Source organism: Sphaeramia orbicularis, chromosome 4, assembly GCF_902148855.1.
Source record: "Sphaeramia orbicularis chromosome 4, fSphaOr1.1, whole genome shotgun sequence".
Taxonomy (NCBI): Eukaryota; Metazoa; Chordata; class Actinopteri; order Kurtiformes; family Apogonidae; genus Sphaeramia; species Sphaeramia orbicularis.
The window spans coordinates 49,976,031-49,992,542 of record NC_043960.1 but is presented as its reverse complement, the minus strand read 5'-3'; the positions used below and the strand labels follow the sequence as shown (position 1 = coordinate 49,992,542).

The 16,512-nt window shown below is 40.2% G+C and overlaps 1 protein-coding gene across 1 annotated transcript in view; it reads right to left on the bottom strand.

The window, feature by feature from the left end:
* Positions 1 to 992: 992 nt before the first annotated feature.
* Positions 993 to 16,512, bottom strand: part of arhgef18b (rho/rac guanine nucleotide exchange factor (GEF) 18b) — a 138,812-nt gene continuing 123,292 nt past the window's right edge. Inside the window, 3 exon segments of the mRNA XM_030132070.1 lie at positions 993 to 4,485; positions 8,438 to 8,581; positions 11,964 to 12,309. Coding sequence (XP_029987930.1) covers positions 4,169 to 4,485; positions 8,438 to 8,581; positions 11,964 to 12,309 — 807 coding nt within the window. The 3' untranslated portion in view covers positions 993 to 4,168.

The following is a 16,512-nucleotide window of genomic DNA, read 5'->3' as shown; positions in this document are numbered from 1 at the left end:
GGAGTTAAGTTGTTACTGACCAAATGTAAAGGTGTTGTGGGTTAGTTCAAAGGCTGAAAATGGACAGAGCAGACAGTGTTACAACTCCTGCTCCAACTGACCTGTAGACTGAAACTGAACTGCACCTCGGGATGCAGGAGTTTGACTGATAAAGAATGTCTATATTCAGATCGTTACAGTACACTTCCTGTTGGGTTTATTGAATGGTTTTAGGAGACTGTATTTGTGCATCTGGACTTGATTCTTCCAGATCTACAGACCTGGTACACTGACCTGTGCAGATGGGTCTGGTAATAAGACACTGGTCACATGTAAGGACTTCATTTTCAAAACTTCTCAAAGATCACTATTGAACCACACCCACTGCCCTCCATCTATAAGATTTTACAATTTTTCTGATGCATGTTCGAAACTTCATGAGTATTAAAACATATTTAGCCACTGAAAGAATAATAATTCATTCATGATCTGAACCCGCTTTATACTCTCTAGAGTTGCAGGGGTCACTGGATCCTGTCCCAGCTACTTATGGGCAAAGGCGGGGTATACCCTGGACATGTCACCAGTTCATTGCAGGGCTGACATATGGAGGCAATCACTCTCACATTGACACATATGGGCAAATTAGATTAACCAATGAACCTAGCAGTGCATGTCTTTGGGCGGTGGGAAGAAGCCACAGTACCCAGAGAGAACCCACGCAGACACGGAGAGAACATGCAAACTCGACACAGAAAGGTCCCACCAAGAATAATAATTAAAATAATAACAATAATAATAATTTTAAAAAGTCTACTGGTTGCACCAACACTGGTTATATTTACCTGGGTTTTGAGAACTTGAATTTATAAGGTACCATACATCTTTTCATATTCAATAGTATTTAATCAGTTTCAATGCAATGTCATAAAATAATAATTTTCAGTACCCAGCCTTGTCTGTTGATGCTGTTTTGTGATATGTTTGAAATTAGTGGACACACGGTTAGTGAGTGGGCCTTGAGTTTTGACGATTTAATACATTTTTAAGGGGTTTACATTAAATGAGTGTGTTCACATGCATACCAATGATCCAACAGTGGAAATTCAACAATCGATTCATTTGTTTGGATAATTTCAGGATGATTCATTGGATGTAGTTCATTGGTGTCTGAGATGAAAGTGACTCTGGCATCAGGCCTCAAATGAAAATGGCTAAACTCAAACTGAAGACATGGACCAGCATGCTGTAAACACTCTGGTTGTGGACTCCCCCTGGAGGATGTTTTTTATGATACTGTGGACACTGTGCAGCCACCACGGCGTCATTTATCCTTCATCAGCTTCATCAGCCAGCTGAGTGTCTCTTTGGTTGGACTGAACCAAGTTGATGATATAGATTTTACGATCGCTACTTAAGCCCAGTCACTCATAAAATGCAGATGTGGCGGACAGATGGTGGGGTTGTGCACCTCGGCTTCAACACTATGATACTGAAACATTTCAGGAGATTAAATACACACAGCATCTTCTTTTCCTTCTAAATGAGCTTCCTTTTTCTAACAGTGCAGACTGACTGGTTTCATCATATACAGCCTTATTCTATGTGTATATACATGACATGTACAAACAGAATTTTGGCAGACATGCATTTCAATGGGTCATATCTTTTTTGTACCCTAATATAAGCATAGAGTGCAGAGATCACTAACAGTCCAGTATATACAAAAATATACATAATCTACACAGAGACACTGAAAAACTGCTGAAGCGCCACATAATGATTTACACATAAGACATAAGCTCACACAAACAAAAACTAGCAACATTTTTTTTTTCATACTTCATGATTGTAAAGATTCATACAGCAATTCCATGGTACAGATAGAAAAGTGGGAATGACATCTATTTTTCTTCAACAGCTGATAGTTGTTTTTCTGTAGCCACACTGGCCTTTGTATCATTTTTTTGTTGAGAGCAAAAACTGAGAAGGCAAAGAATGAGATAATGAACCGTCATTGTCAAAAAATAAAACACACTGTCAAAGAGACCTTTAGGCCTTGGTTAAAATATATCATGTACATGGATCTCAGAGATACACCCATCAACTCAGCAAAGTAAGCTGTAGTGAGGCAATGTTTCAAAAACATGTAAATCACACTGTCTTTTCATGCCTCAAAAAAAAAACAAGTAGACAGAAATGGGTGTAGTGAACATTGTCAACTGCTTCCATTTTCTGTTTGTGACTTTAGAGACGAATATGAGACAATTAGGCTGATGGTCATAAATAGAAGCCTTTTTAGTCTTAAACTGTTGGTTCTTTAGATTTCACTTAAAATACTTCAAATAGGCAATCAGCCATTTTCTAAGGATTGTAAAAAAATACAGGTCCAAAATCAAGGAAAAATGCACCATTGAAACAAATGTCATCCCTGTAGATGAGCTTTGACAGACCCTGAGATTGACTCCACTTTGAACATTCAAACTTGTCAGGGGTTAAAAAGCCTCCTCTACTGACAGACCAGATGAGGGAAACCTACAGTAGAATTCATGTCATTTTAATATTCCAAAAGACATAGTTGTGACATTTATTTCAGATTTGGTAATTATTTGTAGTTCATCTCATATTCTACTTATGTCATTGTTTCTCTTAAAATATGGCTGGGTCAAATGTGCACAAAACATTTTTTTGTCTTGTGGACAGTTCATGATTTTAATCATTTTTATGTGAACCTGAGACGAAAAATTATTCAAAAGTAAAACTAGTAATATGATGAGTTTAGGAGAAGATAAACATACTTTAATTTTCTAAAAACCTTTCCAAGAAGCAGGTCTCCTAACTGAAATTGTTTATATACAGGATGTCCCAATTTTTTTTTGACCATGTAGTCAATGATGTCAAATTTTTTGGGACACCCTGTATAACAGCCCAGAGTTACCACTCCAGTACAGTTTATCTTGTCATCACCCATTTTGATCTCATAACAGCTAATTTTCAAAGGATGACGAGTTTGCAACTCTAAAAAGTCAATGACTTTTCCAAAACTTTAATCAATTTGAATTCCATGAGTTTTCCAGGCATGGAAAATGCTTTCATGATAGTGGGAGTTGTGTACTTGATATTACAGATTTGGTATGTTCAACACTGGAGTATAACTCTATAACTTTATTCTACTGGGACTCAGAGCTCATACTTCCAGATGAATTTAGCTTAAATCGCAATTGACAAGTAAGTCAATGTTCAGAAAATCAAAGCAGTTCAATGTTTGACCTTTAAGCTAACAACAGTAGCTGTATGGTGTGGGCGATGGCTGACAAATTTATTATGGATCATATGGACAACATAAAGATATGTAGGTTATTTAACAGTACCGAGGTATTCTGGGTATCTGCTCAAAAGAAATGCACAGCCAAAGGTGCAGAGACAGAAATGTGAAAGCTATGGCTACAAAAACTGAGCTTAAGTTGACGAGATTCTGCGAGTTTGTTTCACTCTGCAAAAACTTAACTTGACTTAACTGATTCAGCTTCATGATGCAATAGCCAGGGAAAATAAAATCTATGTCTGTCTGAACTGAAATCATGTTTCATAACAGATGGGGGGTTTTTTTGCCTTCAGGATAGGTACGATTAGGAAAAACAGCAATGAAATGAAACAAGCTTTCACAACTCTCACAATGGTACAACCAGGGAACATGGATTTAGTCCACAAAGGGATCATTCATTCATCTGGAATGGAGTGAGTGAGTGTGTGTGTGTGTGCGTGCGTGCACGCAACACACACATCAGGCCAGCTTGTGTATTAAGACTTGTGTGAAGTTCATCTTTACTGATCCAGGTCTAGCAGAAACTCTCATGGTGACTGTCTTTGGACTGGTAGGACTTGAACCTTTCACAGCAGTTAGAAGATGCCTTTATTCCACCGCAAGGCTTTTCTTGTAATACATTACAATAAACTAAAAATTAAATAAGAAATTGTGGCTGTTTAAAACCAAACATGGGAGAAGAGTGTTGGGTGCTCATTGCTCATCTTTAAAGAAATGAATTGTTTCTGGAATAAAACACCATGTGACCACAGTGACTCAAATGGGCTGTGCTGCTTCTTCCTAACATTCAAAACCATCATGGTAATGCCAGTTTTTTTTCTCCTTTTACAGTCTGAGTACACCATGGCAGCAGGACACTGGGCTTTAGAAGAAGATGACGTCCTCCTTGGTGAGGTCTTCAGTGATGAGTTTGTAGGGTGGGGGGATGCTGTGACTGTGGCTGAGCCCATGAATGTTTATCTGCACATGGGCTTGGCTGTTGGTATCCAGGCCCTGCTGGCTGTTGGTACCCAGGCCCTGCTGGCTGCTACTACTCAGGCCAGGAGGGGAGAGAATGGGAGGCTGCTTGGAGGCCAGAAGGTGGGTTTGAGTAGGAGGCATAGGGGGCTTCTGGATGCTGGGGAGGTGGGTTGAGGTATTCTGGGTGTCTGGTCCACTGTTCTCGAGATGACTGAACTCATCTGTCAGGAAAATGCCAGTGAGGAGAGTAAGAAATTACTGCAGGCTTTCTACACATTTCTACATGATAAATCCAAGACTTTTTAAAACCATTATGACTGTAATTTCATGTCCATACTGGAAAAACATACAAAGGATATAAAGGAAAATTGTAGTTCAACAATGAATTGAAACAGTCTCATTTAAGGAGACAACAGTGACGCTTTTGATGTCAACCCAAAACAACAGTGGGTGATGGCAGGTCTTAAATCAAAAATTATCATGACAGATGCTAAACTATTATGTTTCAGTTCAAAAGCTGATTTTTGGTCCTGAGTGAAAGTTGAAGAAACCAGATAGTTAAGACAAAAATAATGTACTTTAAAAGATGTTAAGAAAACAATGTAAAGGGCATGAGACAAAACCAGGAGTAGTCTGAGCTGAGTTTATGAATTTAGTGCTTATTTTGTTCATCCACCAGTGCAATCCAGTGAGGGCTGCTCGTCTTTCAGACAGGGGAAGCTCATTGTCGGCTTACATCAAAAAAAAAAAAAAAAAAATTGTCAGGTTATTTAACACTTTCAGTGCCATGGGCCGATTAAATCGACTTTACGAAAACAACCTTTAAAGTGCCACGGGCCGATCAGATCGGCTTTGGAGAACACGCCACATTTGTGTACAAACAAACCATCCACCCCCATTTCTTTCTCACATTTCGATGACGTTCTTTCTGTGTCCCCCTTTTGAGACCAAGCAGACGGGAATTTGAGGTCACGCGACCGAATAATATTTTTATATCTTTTTAATGTTTCTTATTCTCCGGTGTTTCATCAGAGGGAGCCCTCCATGCCGGGGGGCGGCTGTGGACTCCGGGGGCTGTGGCGCCTTCTCTCACTGGGGTCCGCTCCTTTCTGGTGGGTGGGGGTCCCAGTTGGCCCTCTCCCACTAGTTGGGATGCGGGGCTGTGTTGCTGGTGCCTGGTCGCCGGGGTCGGCGGCTGCATCCTGGTGCGGATGGCTCCCTGAGACAGCGCCTCCTAAATTGATGTTTTACTTTTACTTGTACATTTTTGTTCTGGTCTACCCGTGCTCAGTCAGTCTTCTTAAGTATGTGTGAGCTTGTGGGTTTGCATGTATATGTGTGTGTGTGTGTGTGTGCGGGTGAGTGGTGGGGGGGGGGGGGCGGTACTGATTTTTAAACTGATATGTAAAGCACTTTGTGCTACAGTTTTTAATGTATGAAAAGTGCTATATAAATAAAGATTATTATTATTATTATTATTATTATGAATTATGCAAATTACGATCAATAATGAATCAGCTGCATCCGGTGCGTTTTGAATCTAATTAGCAATCGGTCGGATGTTACCGAGCGGTTTCCTGCAGGATTCTTCAAATATTATAAAAACGACGCGAAATACTGAAAAACGGCCAAATTCTGTAGCACTTTTAAGGCTTATTAGCCCCTTAACTGTCTGGCACTTAAAGAGTTAAACATACATTTGGTCCTCCGTTCCTTTTAAAGAAAATGGTCAGTGACCTTATCCTACCAAGTAGTCGTCTTTTCCAGGGACTGGAACAGTGTCCTCTCAATGTCCAGCAGAGCTAGGCTGCTTAGATTGCCTTGGCCCATTGTGTTGTGAGTGTAAGACTTCAGCCTTTTTAAACAAGAGATGCTCCTTTCACTCCAACCCAGCCGACAGTTTGATTGATTTAACTATCTACAAAACGATATTAAACTCGAACAAGAAATGATTAAATTATGTAACTGAAACAAGAAAACGCTGAAATTATGTTAAATTGAAAAAAGGAAGTACAATGAGTGTGTTTTATTTACAGTGCAAGAAATGAACGAGTAATTTCGTAGTGGTTTCTCTCTCTCTTTCACAGCAGAATGCGCGGCTGTATTAAACTGAACTGTGTCAGTGAAGGAGTAGATCTCAAAATAACTGTCAATCAAACGGGATTCAGCCTTTCGACTGATCCTCCAATCAGCACGTGGGATTCTGGTGTCCAGCCCGGCCAAGCTCTGCCCACAGCTCCATTCACCCCCAGAGATGCCCGGCGTCCGGGGGCAGGACAACATCGTGGCATTTATCCAATTACCGTCCAGTTTTGAGGCAATGAAAAAAACTGTTCCACTCAGTCCCATTGAAGCCCATAGACGCCTGGCGTCTACGGACAAATGCACTGAGCAGCGATTGTATGAGAAAACAGCACAACGTGAATGTATGAGAAGTGAACAACATCGCGTCCGTTGATTTGTGATAAAGCTGATTCTGAATGAACTCCTCTGTGAGATGAACTTGTTCTAACACATTTGCAGTCAATAAAATGTCAACACAACCGTACATATTTAACCATTAAATTTTCGTAATTTTAGGGGAAGCTGGGCTTCCCTTGCAGTCTATGAGAAATCGCCTCTGGTGCAATCTGAGTTGTTATTCAACAAGTGAATTAATAATGTTTGCAAATAACCCATAGGCCGGCCCATCCATCCATCCATCTTCCTCTGCTTATCTGGGTCACGGGGGCATCAGCCTGGGCGGAGAAGCCCAGACTTCCCTCTCCCCTCCACTTCTTCTAGTTCCTCCGGGGGGATTCCAAGGTGTTCCCAAGCCAGCTGAGAGATGAAATCCCTCCGGCGTGTCCTGAGTCTGCCCGGGGTCTCCTCCCGGATGCATATGCCCAGAACACCTCACCAGGGAGATGTCCAGGAGGCATCCTGACCAGATGGCCAAACGTCTCAGCTGACTCCTCTGGATGTGGAGAAGCTGTGGCTCTACTCTGAGCCTCTCCCGGATGGCCAAACTCCTCACCCTATCTGTAAGGGAGAAGCCAGCCACCTTGCGAGGAAAACTTTCCACTGCTTGTATCTGCGATCTTGTCCTGTCGGTCACCCATACAGCATATGGACCCCGTACTCCCACAGTACCCCCCCAAGGAGATCCTAAGGGACACGGTTGAATTCCTTCTCAAGATCCACAAAAGACATGTGGATTGGATGAGCAAACTCCCATGAACTCTCTAGGAGCCTGTAGAGGGTGAAGGGCTGGTTCAGTGTTCCATGACATGAAAACCGCATTGTTTCTCCTGAATTTGGGGTTCCACTATCAGTCGGACTCTCCTCTCTAGTACCCTGACATAGGCCTTCCTAGGGAGGCTGAAGAGTGTGATCCCCCGAAAGTTGAAACACCCCCTCCGGTCCCCCCTCTTGAAAAGGGGAGTCACCACCCCAGTCTCCCAATTCAGAGGTACTGTCCCTGCCCTCCACGCAATGTTGAAGAGGTGTGTCAGCCAAGACAGCCCCACAGTATCCAGAGCTTTGAGGAACTCGTGGCGGATGTCATCCACCCCTGGACCTCTGCCACGAAGAAGTTGTCCAGCTACTTCGGACACCTCAGCCCGGGTGATGGGCAAGCCCGCACCCGAGTTCCAGGGCTCTGTTTCTGCCACAGAAGGTGTGAAGGCAAGGTTTAAGAGATCCTCTAAGTATTCATTCCACCATCCGACGATGTCCCCAGTTGAGGTCAGGAGAACTCCATCACCACTGTAAATAATGTTCGTGGTGCCTCGCTTCCCTCACCTGACAGTTTGCCAGAACCTTTTTGAGGCCAACCAAAAGTCAAGCTCCATGGCCTCACCAAACTCCTCTCATGCCCGAATTTTAGCCTCTGCAACTGCATCCAACAGATAAGTGGTTTGTTCTTTTACTAAAACTGGTATGACTGTAATCACCCAGATGTGATTATGAAGGAGCAGGATTAGCACAAAGATCTGTGTCAGCAGTACAGTAGCGCATGAATCACAGCGAGGCATGTGGAACTGATAGGTGTTTACAAAGGGTGGAGCTGGGCATGGAGCCTGATTTACACCCACTGCTGCTGGGTGGGGTTCAGGTGGAGAATGTGTGTGTGTTTAATAATGCAGCAGGATAAAGGGAGCTGATGGAGTCGGTCACTGAGCAGTAACATACCTGTGTACTGATGAAGGGAATGTGGCTGAGGGGGGGCCGACAGGGACAGCTGCTGGTGGGGGCTGATGGAGTGCTTGGCCTTCAGGATGTGGTCATCCCGAGCAGACAGCTTCAGTGGCAGCATTTGTTTCATATCCGCCGAGGCTGAATGGAGGAGAAGGAAGGAGACAAACACAAATACAAGGCGGATTTCATTCATCAGATGATACTTATTAAGACAAAAAACTACAGGTTAATAAGGTTATTAACATTAAACTAGAGGTTATTAAGATTATTAAGACTAAACTAGAGGTTATTAAAGTTATAAACATCAAAGTCGAGGTTATTAACATTAAACTAGAGGTTATTAAGGCTATTAAGACGAAAGTACAGGTTATTACGGTTATTAAGACTAAACTAGAGGTTATTAAGGTTATTACTATTAAATTAGTGGTTATTAAGACTAAGCTACAGGTCACTGCAGTTCAATTGGACACAGTTTGTTCTATCAGAGTTCTGAACCAATTTGGATGTTTATGTGATCCTAATGAACCACCTAAACTGAGCTGATGAGGTCAAGCTCATGTCAGGCACAGATGGCTTGGACACTGATGAACACTAAAATCCATGAGAGGGAATGTAAAGCTATATATCACAAAAACTTTCTCCATCACTACTGAACATATGGAAAAGACATATTCTACATTAAGCTTTGGTAATATATCAAATTAGTTTGATTATTGAGACCTTTCTTGCTAAACAAAAATTAATTTGTTGCAGTAAGTAGATTGTGAATATGAACTGTAAGTGTACCAGTATATCCTCCTGAGACCCATCAATGCATTTTTGTCCTCTGTAGGGGACAAAAGTTTCAGTTTTACTTAAAAAATGCTGTCCATTGCAAAGGACATTGCATTAAAATATATAAATAGAAATTTAAAAAAATATATATCTGAAATCTTTTTTGCATTATGCAGTTTCCAATCAAGAAAATTGTTTAATGTAATAAAGGACAAACTTTCACTTTCCTGAGTCTCAGGAGGATATAGTTTAGTAAGGGTAATTAATTAATTTTTAGTAAAAAGTAATTTCCATCTTCTCAAACTTAAGACAATATGTGATTCAGCCTCAATACTCCGATTCAAAGATATTTATATTTTCCAATTTTCTTTACTTTGAAGAACTCGATTTGACAACATACACAAACCCTTTAGTGACTTCTCTTGAATGGAAAACATATTTGTATGTTCATAATTTAGCATCATTGATGTTTTGTAATATTTCTTATATGTGTACATTCGGTGTTGTGCTGCTACTGGCACCTTCATTTAAAAGGGATCAATAAAGTTCTATCTAATCAAATTTTTATATTTTATTGCATTTCACTCTAATTCAAACAGATCTCAAAACAAGGTACTGGAGGTTATACTGTGCAGAATTGTTTTTTTTTTGTTTTTTTTTTTTACCTCTGCCAAGGAGACCAGAGGTAATATGATCACTTGTGTTTCTGTTCATCTGTCTAGAAGCAGGAAGGCAAAAACTACAGAGCCTTTTTCTTTTTAAATTTGGTAGAGGGGTAGGATGTGGACTAAGGACAAACCCAGTCAATTTCGGAGAAGATCCACAAAAAAATTTTTTTAAAGGGTTTAGTTAAATTCGTGAAGTTGGCAGAGGTAGTTATATACAATATATAGTTATATAGTAAAATAAATAATAAATAAGTAGATAATTGTAGGAGATGTGTAAATAATGCTGAGGCCATTGGCCTGGCACCAGTACTGCTGACGTGGAACATTCTTTTCATTCAGTCACTTTTTATAAATGTTCTTTGTGTCATCTTCACTTACTGTGATGACCTTAAATGCAGATACATAATATGACTTAGTGCCCAACATAGAATTAGATTTATGAGAGAGATCAGCATGAGTTTTGGTATAGACTCTGAGTCAGTGTTTTAACTAAAACACCATTTATTTTTTGTCATATTTTACTTATTACTCAAGTGTTTTAGTTTTAGTTTACTAAGATCTGGAACATATATGATATTTCAGGATTTCAGTGTTTGGGGGTATTTGGGATTTTACACCTATAAAATCGCCTACAGATTCAGTTTTAGAGAGAGTTCATCCTCTGTTACCATTTGAACACATGTAGCTGCTGTGTACAACAACTTACAATATAAAAGTTTTGCATAAATCTTGTTTTGTCCCTAATTATTCTGAATAAAGGCTCAGTAAATGCTTAGATTTTCTACAATGACTGTTCACATAGACATCTGCAAACACCATGGACAAAATCTTTTTGCTGTATGAACTTGTTTTTCATTGCGGACAAGAAATTTGTTTACATTTCCATTTTGCTTCTATTCTAGGGAGACCAAACATCCTCTTTTTCCCTTGCATGTCTTCTTTTCTCATCCTGTTCCTGTTTTAATGACACTGTAAATGTTAAAAGATTTAGATGCGTCATGGCAGAGTAGTTTGTCTATAATTACTGTCTCATTTTGGTCACTGATGAAAACTAATGATGAGAATTCATATTAAATGAAATGTGCCAAACTGAAAACCAGCAGACTCAAGTGACTGGCAGATATATATATATATTTCTATTAATATATACAGGGTGTCCCATAAGTTTCCATACATGGGAGACATAATACATATGGTTCTAACATGTATTTCTTTATATTTCTTCTTTATAGTTCTTCAGCAGTGGAGGACATGCATTGAAATGTGTTCCCGACAAAATGGCAGTCATATAGAGCATATTATATATATAAAAATGGTTTATGTCAAGAAACGTTCATTTTTCCTATATATGGAGACTTATGGGACACCCTTATATATATATATATATATATATATATATATACATATATATATATACACATATACATATATATATATATATATATATATATATATATATATATATATATATATATATATATACATATACACATATATATATATATATATATATATATATATATATATATATATACACATATACATATATATATATACATATATATATATATATATACATATATATATATATATATATACATATATATATATATATATATATATATATATATACACACATATACATATATATATATACACACATATATATATATATATATATATATATATATATATATATATAATAGGAGCTTTCAAACACAAAGCCAACTGTAGTAAAAATGATAAAAGGTGCGGTCAGCGGCCTGTCTCTGCTGTGGTCATTCCTCACCGGTGGGTTAGGGTTAGGGTCAGGGTTAGGGTTAGGCCTGTCTGCTGTGGTCACTCCTCATCGGTCGGTTAGGGTTAGGGTCAGGGTTAGGGTTAGGCCTGTCTCTGCTGTGGTCTTTCCTCATTGGTGGGTTAGGGTCAGGGTTAGGCCTGTCTCTGCTGTGGTTGTTCCTCACCGGTGGGTTAGGGTTAGGGTCAGGGTTAGTGCTAGGCCTGTCTCTGCTGTGGTCATTCCGCACTGGTGGGTTAGGGTCAGGGTAAAGCCTGTCTCTACTGTAGTTGTTCCTTACCGGTGCTGTCGCAGCGCTGCGATGCTTTTCCGCTCTTGCCTCCTTTCCCTTTGATGCTGCTGAGGGCAGCCAGCTTGGTGGGGATCTGCTGCTGCACCCCGACCGCTTTGTGCTGCTGGTTGGTGGTGCTGAACAGATGCAGCGGCACTTCCGTCTTCAGGGGAAGGGTGGAGGAGCCCGCCTCCCGCCTCAGCATCACCTCGGGACGCTCTGGGTAGTCAGCCGGTGCCATGGACAGGCTAGTGCGTACCAGGGGCTTCTGGGGCAGATCGGAGACACCAGGGGGGCTGGTGAGGCTGGAGGACAGGAGGAGGTCCCCATTCAGACTTCCAGACAGAGGAACCACCTGAAGGAGGCACAAGGACAGGGGAACATCAGAGGCTTACACATGAAACAAGTCTTCAACCGACGCAAAAAATACGACTTCAAATTGACAGAGGATGATCTCCCAACTCTGCACTTAGGGATGGGAATCAATAAGAATTTAACGACACCGATTCCATTATCGATTTTACTTATCGATCTGATTCCTTATCGATTCTCATTGGGTGAGGGAATAAAAGAGTACAAAAAGGTGTGTCTGCCTTAACTGTCTTTTATATTTCCATCTGTGCTAAGAAAATATACCATATACAGTATGTACAAATAATAACAGATGACGCTGGACCCGGTTCGGGGAGGGGGGGTTCTCAAAAAGAACCAGGTCTTGATTCCCATCCCTATCTGCACTGTAATTATCTGTGGTCAGATTCTCTTTGGAATCTGTGTTGTGAAGTGTCGTGTTCACATGGTTTGAGTGAGTGAGTGAGTGAGTGAGTGTGTAAGTACATGCGCTGTGCATTATGTATGAAAGGTACTTTTTTTTTTGCTGCTTAATAGCACAGAAAATACATACACACATACAAACAGAAAGAATAAATCTACTGTGCGACACTGTTCCATTACAGAAACACAATCTGTTGAGGACCAGAATATTTATGGGTATTTATGAGCTCAAGAGGGAATCAGAAACAGATGCGACTGTTTTTGCTGAGCATACACTTTGGTAAGTTTGGTACAGGCTGTTCAAGGACAATACACGAACACATACAGAGACAAAATGAGAAACACAAAACACTCAACAGTCCCTGTGCACATAAAGACCTGTCTAACAAAAACAGATAGGACTGTGGGACAAGCATGAGGAACAAGAACATGGCTCTCATGACATCAGTGAATAGAAGACACTGACTGCATTGTCCCGCTAATTACAGACAGGATGAAAGATGATCTTCACATTAAGTCATCATCCATTCTTCATTCACTGAGAATGAGATGAATTTTTGCCTTCAATGAATGATGAAAATCATCTTTTTACGTTATCATCATAACATACAAACAAAGACCCAATTTCTATTGTAGATTATATGGAGAGGTTTTAATATCTGTTGTTAAAAAACTGAACATAATGTTATTTCATGTTTATGCTCCTCAAAGGCAAGAGATATATTTAAATGAAATGAAAATCCTCCACAAAACTGCAAAAACATTTTTGGACATTTACATAAATGGGTTTATTAATGACTCACTGAAAATGGCTCTTTCTGGCAGGCTATCATTTTCTGTGTGATATTTGTGTTTCTTAGTATTGTGTACTGTAAGATATTTCTTCCATTTTTGGCTTTGTTGAGTGGCAAAAAACATTAGGTACAATTTCTATACAACTATTCTTTCACAGCTACATAGAAATATTTTAGTGAATCAGAAGAAAAAGATGAACTAAGATAACGAAGGCTGCTTTCACACTGCCAGCATTAGCGGTCAGTTCAGATTTATTGCTCGTAGCTGTTAAGCAAATATCGGCCCAATTAACCATCAAATCCCAAAATGAGTGGAGGGCTTGTTTTGATTCCCTCTTCTTTAAGTTAACATCTGGCATCAGTTTTACTGTTCTGCTTGGTATGTGGTCCACACGCTACATGATTGATGATGATGCAGAATACCTCTTGTGGTGATGGGACGCACATGACGACAGTGTTTTATAAGACATGAATGCCATTTGACTGTGAGGAGATACTGGAGCTTAATGGCAGTGCATGAAGGGACAACCTGGGGCAAGAGAGGGGCCCTGCACTGGAGGAAAGTCTCCAAACACCTTCTCCTAAATTCCCCACTTTCCCTTCAGCACTCTGTCATCTTGGCACACAGATGTTCCACTGTTGCCCAGAACAAGGTGATCGGCTTTAAGTAGCGTAAACAGGAGGTTTCCAGGGCAGTACACCATGCAAAGAACCCTGACTGACAGCACATAAACAATTAGCACTGGCTGCCATCCAGAAGCTCCTGTTAATGACAGGCTTGGGTTAGCTAATTATACAGCCAGGTTCACCCCATCCTCAACACTGCCTGGATACTGCCATATTATTCATACCCAGCCAAGTATATCCACTAACACTGCACAAGGTGTAGCCTTGCACACAATGAACATATAAGGATATACAGTACTACTGAACTCCTAAGGTGAAAGAGCGCAACATGAATTAAATATTGACACACAAATGACTTTAAGAGGGCCATATGCTGCTGACTCAGTCCTGTACTTCAGTATGCTGTCAGTACATCTATGAGTAATACAGGCCTACAGTGCAGCACTATACACAATCTACAGCAAACAGGTGGGAAATGGCACAATGACAGATGGCACACAGAATATATCTGCCCTACAGCTAACTGTTCAGCTCTGCACAGCAATTGCTATTATACAAGAAGCGAGTCACAAGCATCTAGGTGTATAAACAGAGAGGGTGTTGAGGTTAAGAGTTACTCATTGGACTTTTTTCAGAAGACAGGAACACAGTCAGACAACAGCGTCATAAATCAGCCCACAGTGGGAGGCTGTAGGAGGGCAGAGATAAGTCAAGGTGCAGAATATGTGGATAAAGGTCACTGTTTCACCAGCACACCTCATGTTGTTCTTGACCATTACAAACTTCTTCATACTTCAGCAATTTTCTCGGCCATGTCCATGGAGTCAATCACCCCAGGTAGCAAATCTATCTAAGGTTAAGGTGTTAAATTTGGGTCTTACATGTACTGCTTTGCTTAAAAGCAGAGGCATTGTTAATAATCACTGATACATTTACTCCCAGTATTCTGCCTAAATGTTTTAGAAATGATCCTTTCACCATCTGACCATAACCTCAAAAACAATTATCATGTTACTTAAACTGGTAAACATTTCGGTAACACTTCACAATAAGGCTCCCTTAATTAACGTTAGTTAGTGCAGGTTACTAATGTTAAGCTATGCTGAGCTTCAGAGTCCGAGCTCAAGCCCACTCTCCCTGTTCCTCTCACCCAAACACAAGTTCCCTGTGCTCCCACGACCGACCAGCCGGGCACCAGTACCGGCAATGACAACGGCGATGGCACTGGTACCAATGATGGTAACAGGTACCAGCAATGGCACTGGGAATGAAATAGCAAACAGTTGTCCTTGTCAACCCCATTAGTAAATGATTACTAGAGACATTATTAACAGCTTATTAATATATAAACAATGTGCTAATTAATGTTGAGTAGTGCATACATGATGAAACTAACTACATTATTCAACTTTTATTGCTGCTTAATAATTTATTAACTAATTTTGAGTAATAAACATGAATTAACAGCTTATTAATAGATTAACAAATATGTTACCTAATAATAATAATAACTTTATTTGTATAGCACCTTTAAAAACAAAGTTTACAAAGTGCTTTGACAGAGGGCACAACAGCAGGATACACGAAGAAAATAAAATAAAAACACTAAAACAGAAGCAACACAATTAGAGAGATGTATGAACAAGTTAATTATCAAACAAGGTCAAATTTAAAATTAAAACTAAAAATTAAGGTTAAAAAGGCAGTAGACATCACATAAAAGCAATTCTATAAAAATGTGTTTTAAGAAGTGATTTAAAAGATGTTACTGATTCCGCAAGCCTTATCTCCTCGGGCAGGCCGTTCCAAAGTTGAGGGGCCCTGATGGAAAATGCCCGGTCACCTTTTGATTTAAGCCTCGACTTCGGAACAGCTAGGAGCCCTCTGCCCGAGGATCTAAGGCTGCGTGCTGGCTCGTAGTCAATTAACATTTCTTGTATATAACTTGGGGCCAGGCCCATTCGAGCTTTAAAAGTGATCAGTAAAATCTTAAAATCAATTCTAAAACATACAGGGAGCCAGTGGAGGGATGCGAGGATGGGAGTGATATGATGGTGTCTGCTAAAACCAGTGAGAAGCCTAGCTGCTGCGTTCTGGACCAATTGGAGGCGAGACAGTGATTTTTGGCTGATGCCGGACAGAAGAGAATTACAGTAGTCAAGTCTGCTGAATATGAATGAGTGGATGATTGTTTCTAGGTTGTGGTGTGGGACTATTGGTTTGATTTTGGAAATAGTTCGTAGCTGGAGGAAACAAGATTGTATAACTTTATTAATGTGTAATTGGAAGGAGAGGTCTGAGTCAAATATTACCCCGAGATTTCTTGCGGTGGGAGTAATGTTTGAGGAGAGGGGACCGAGGCT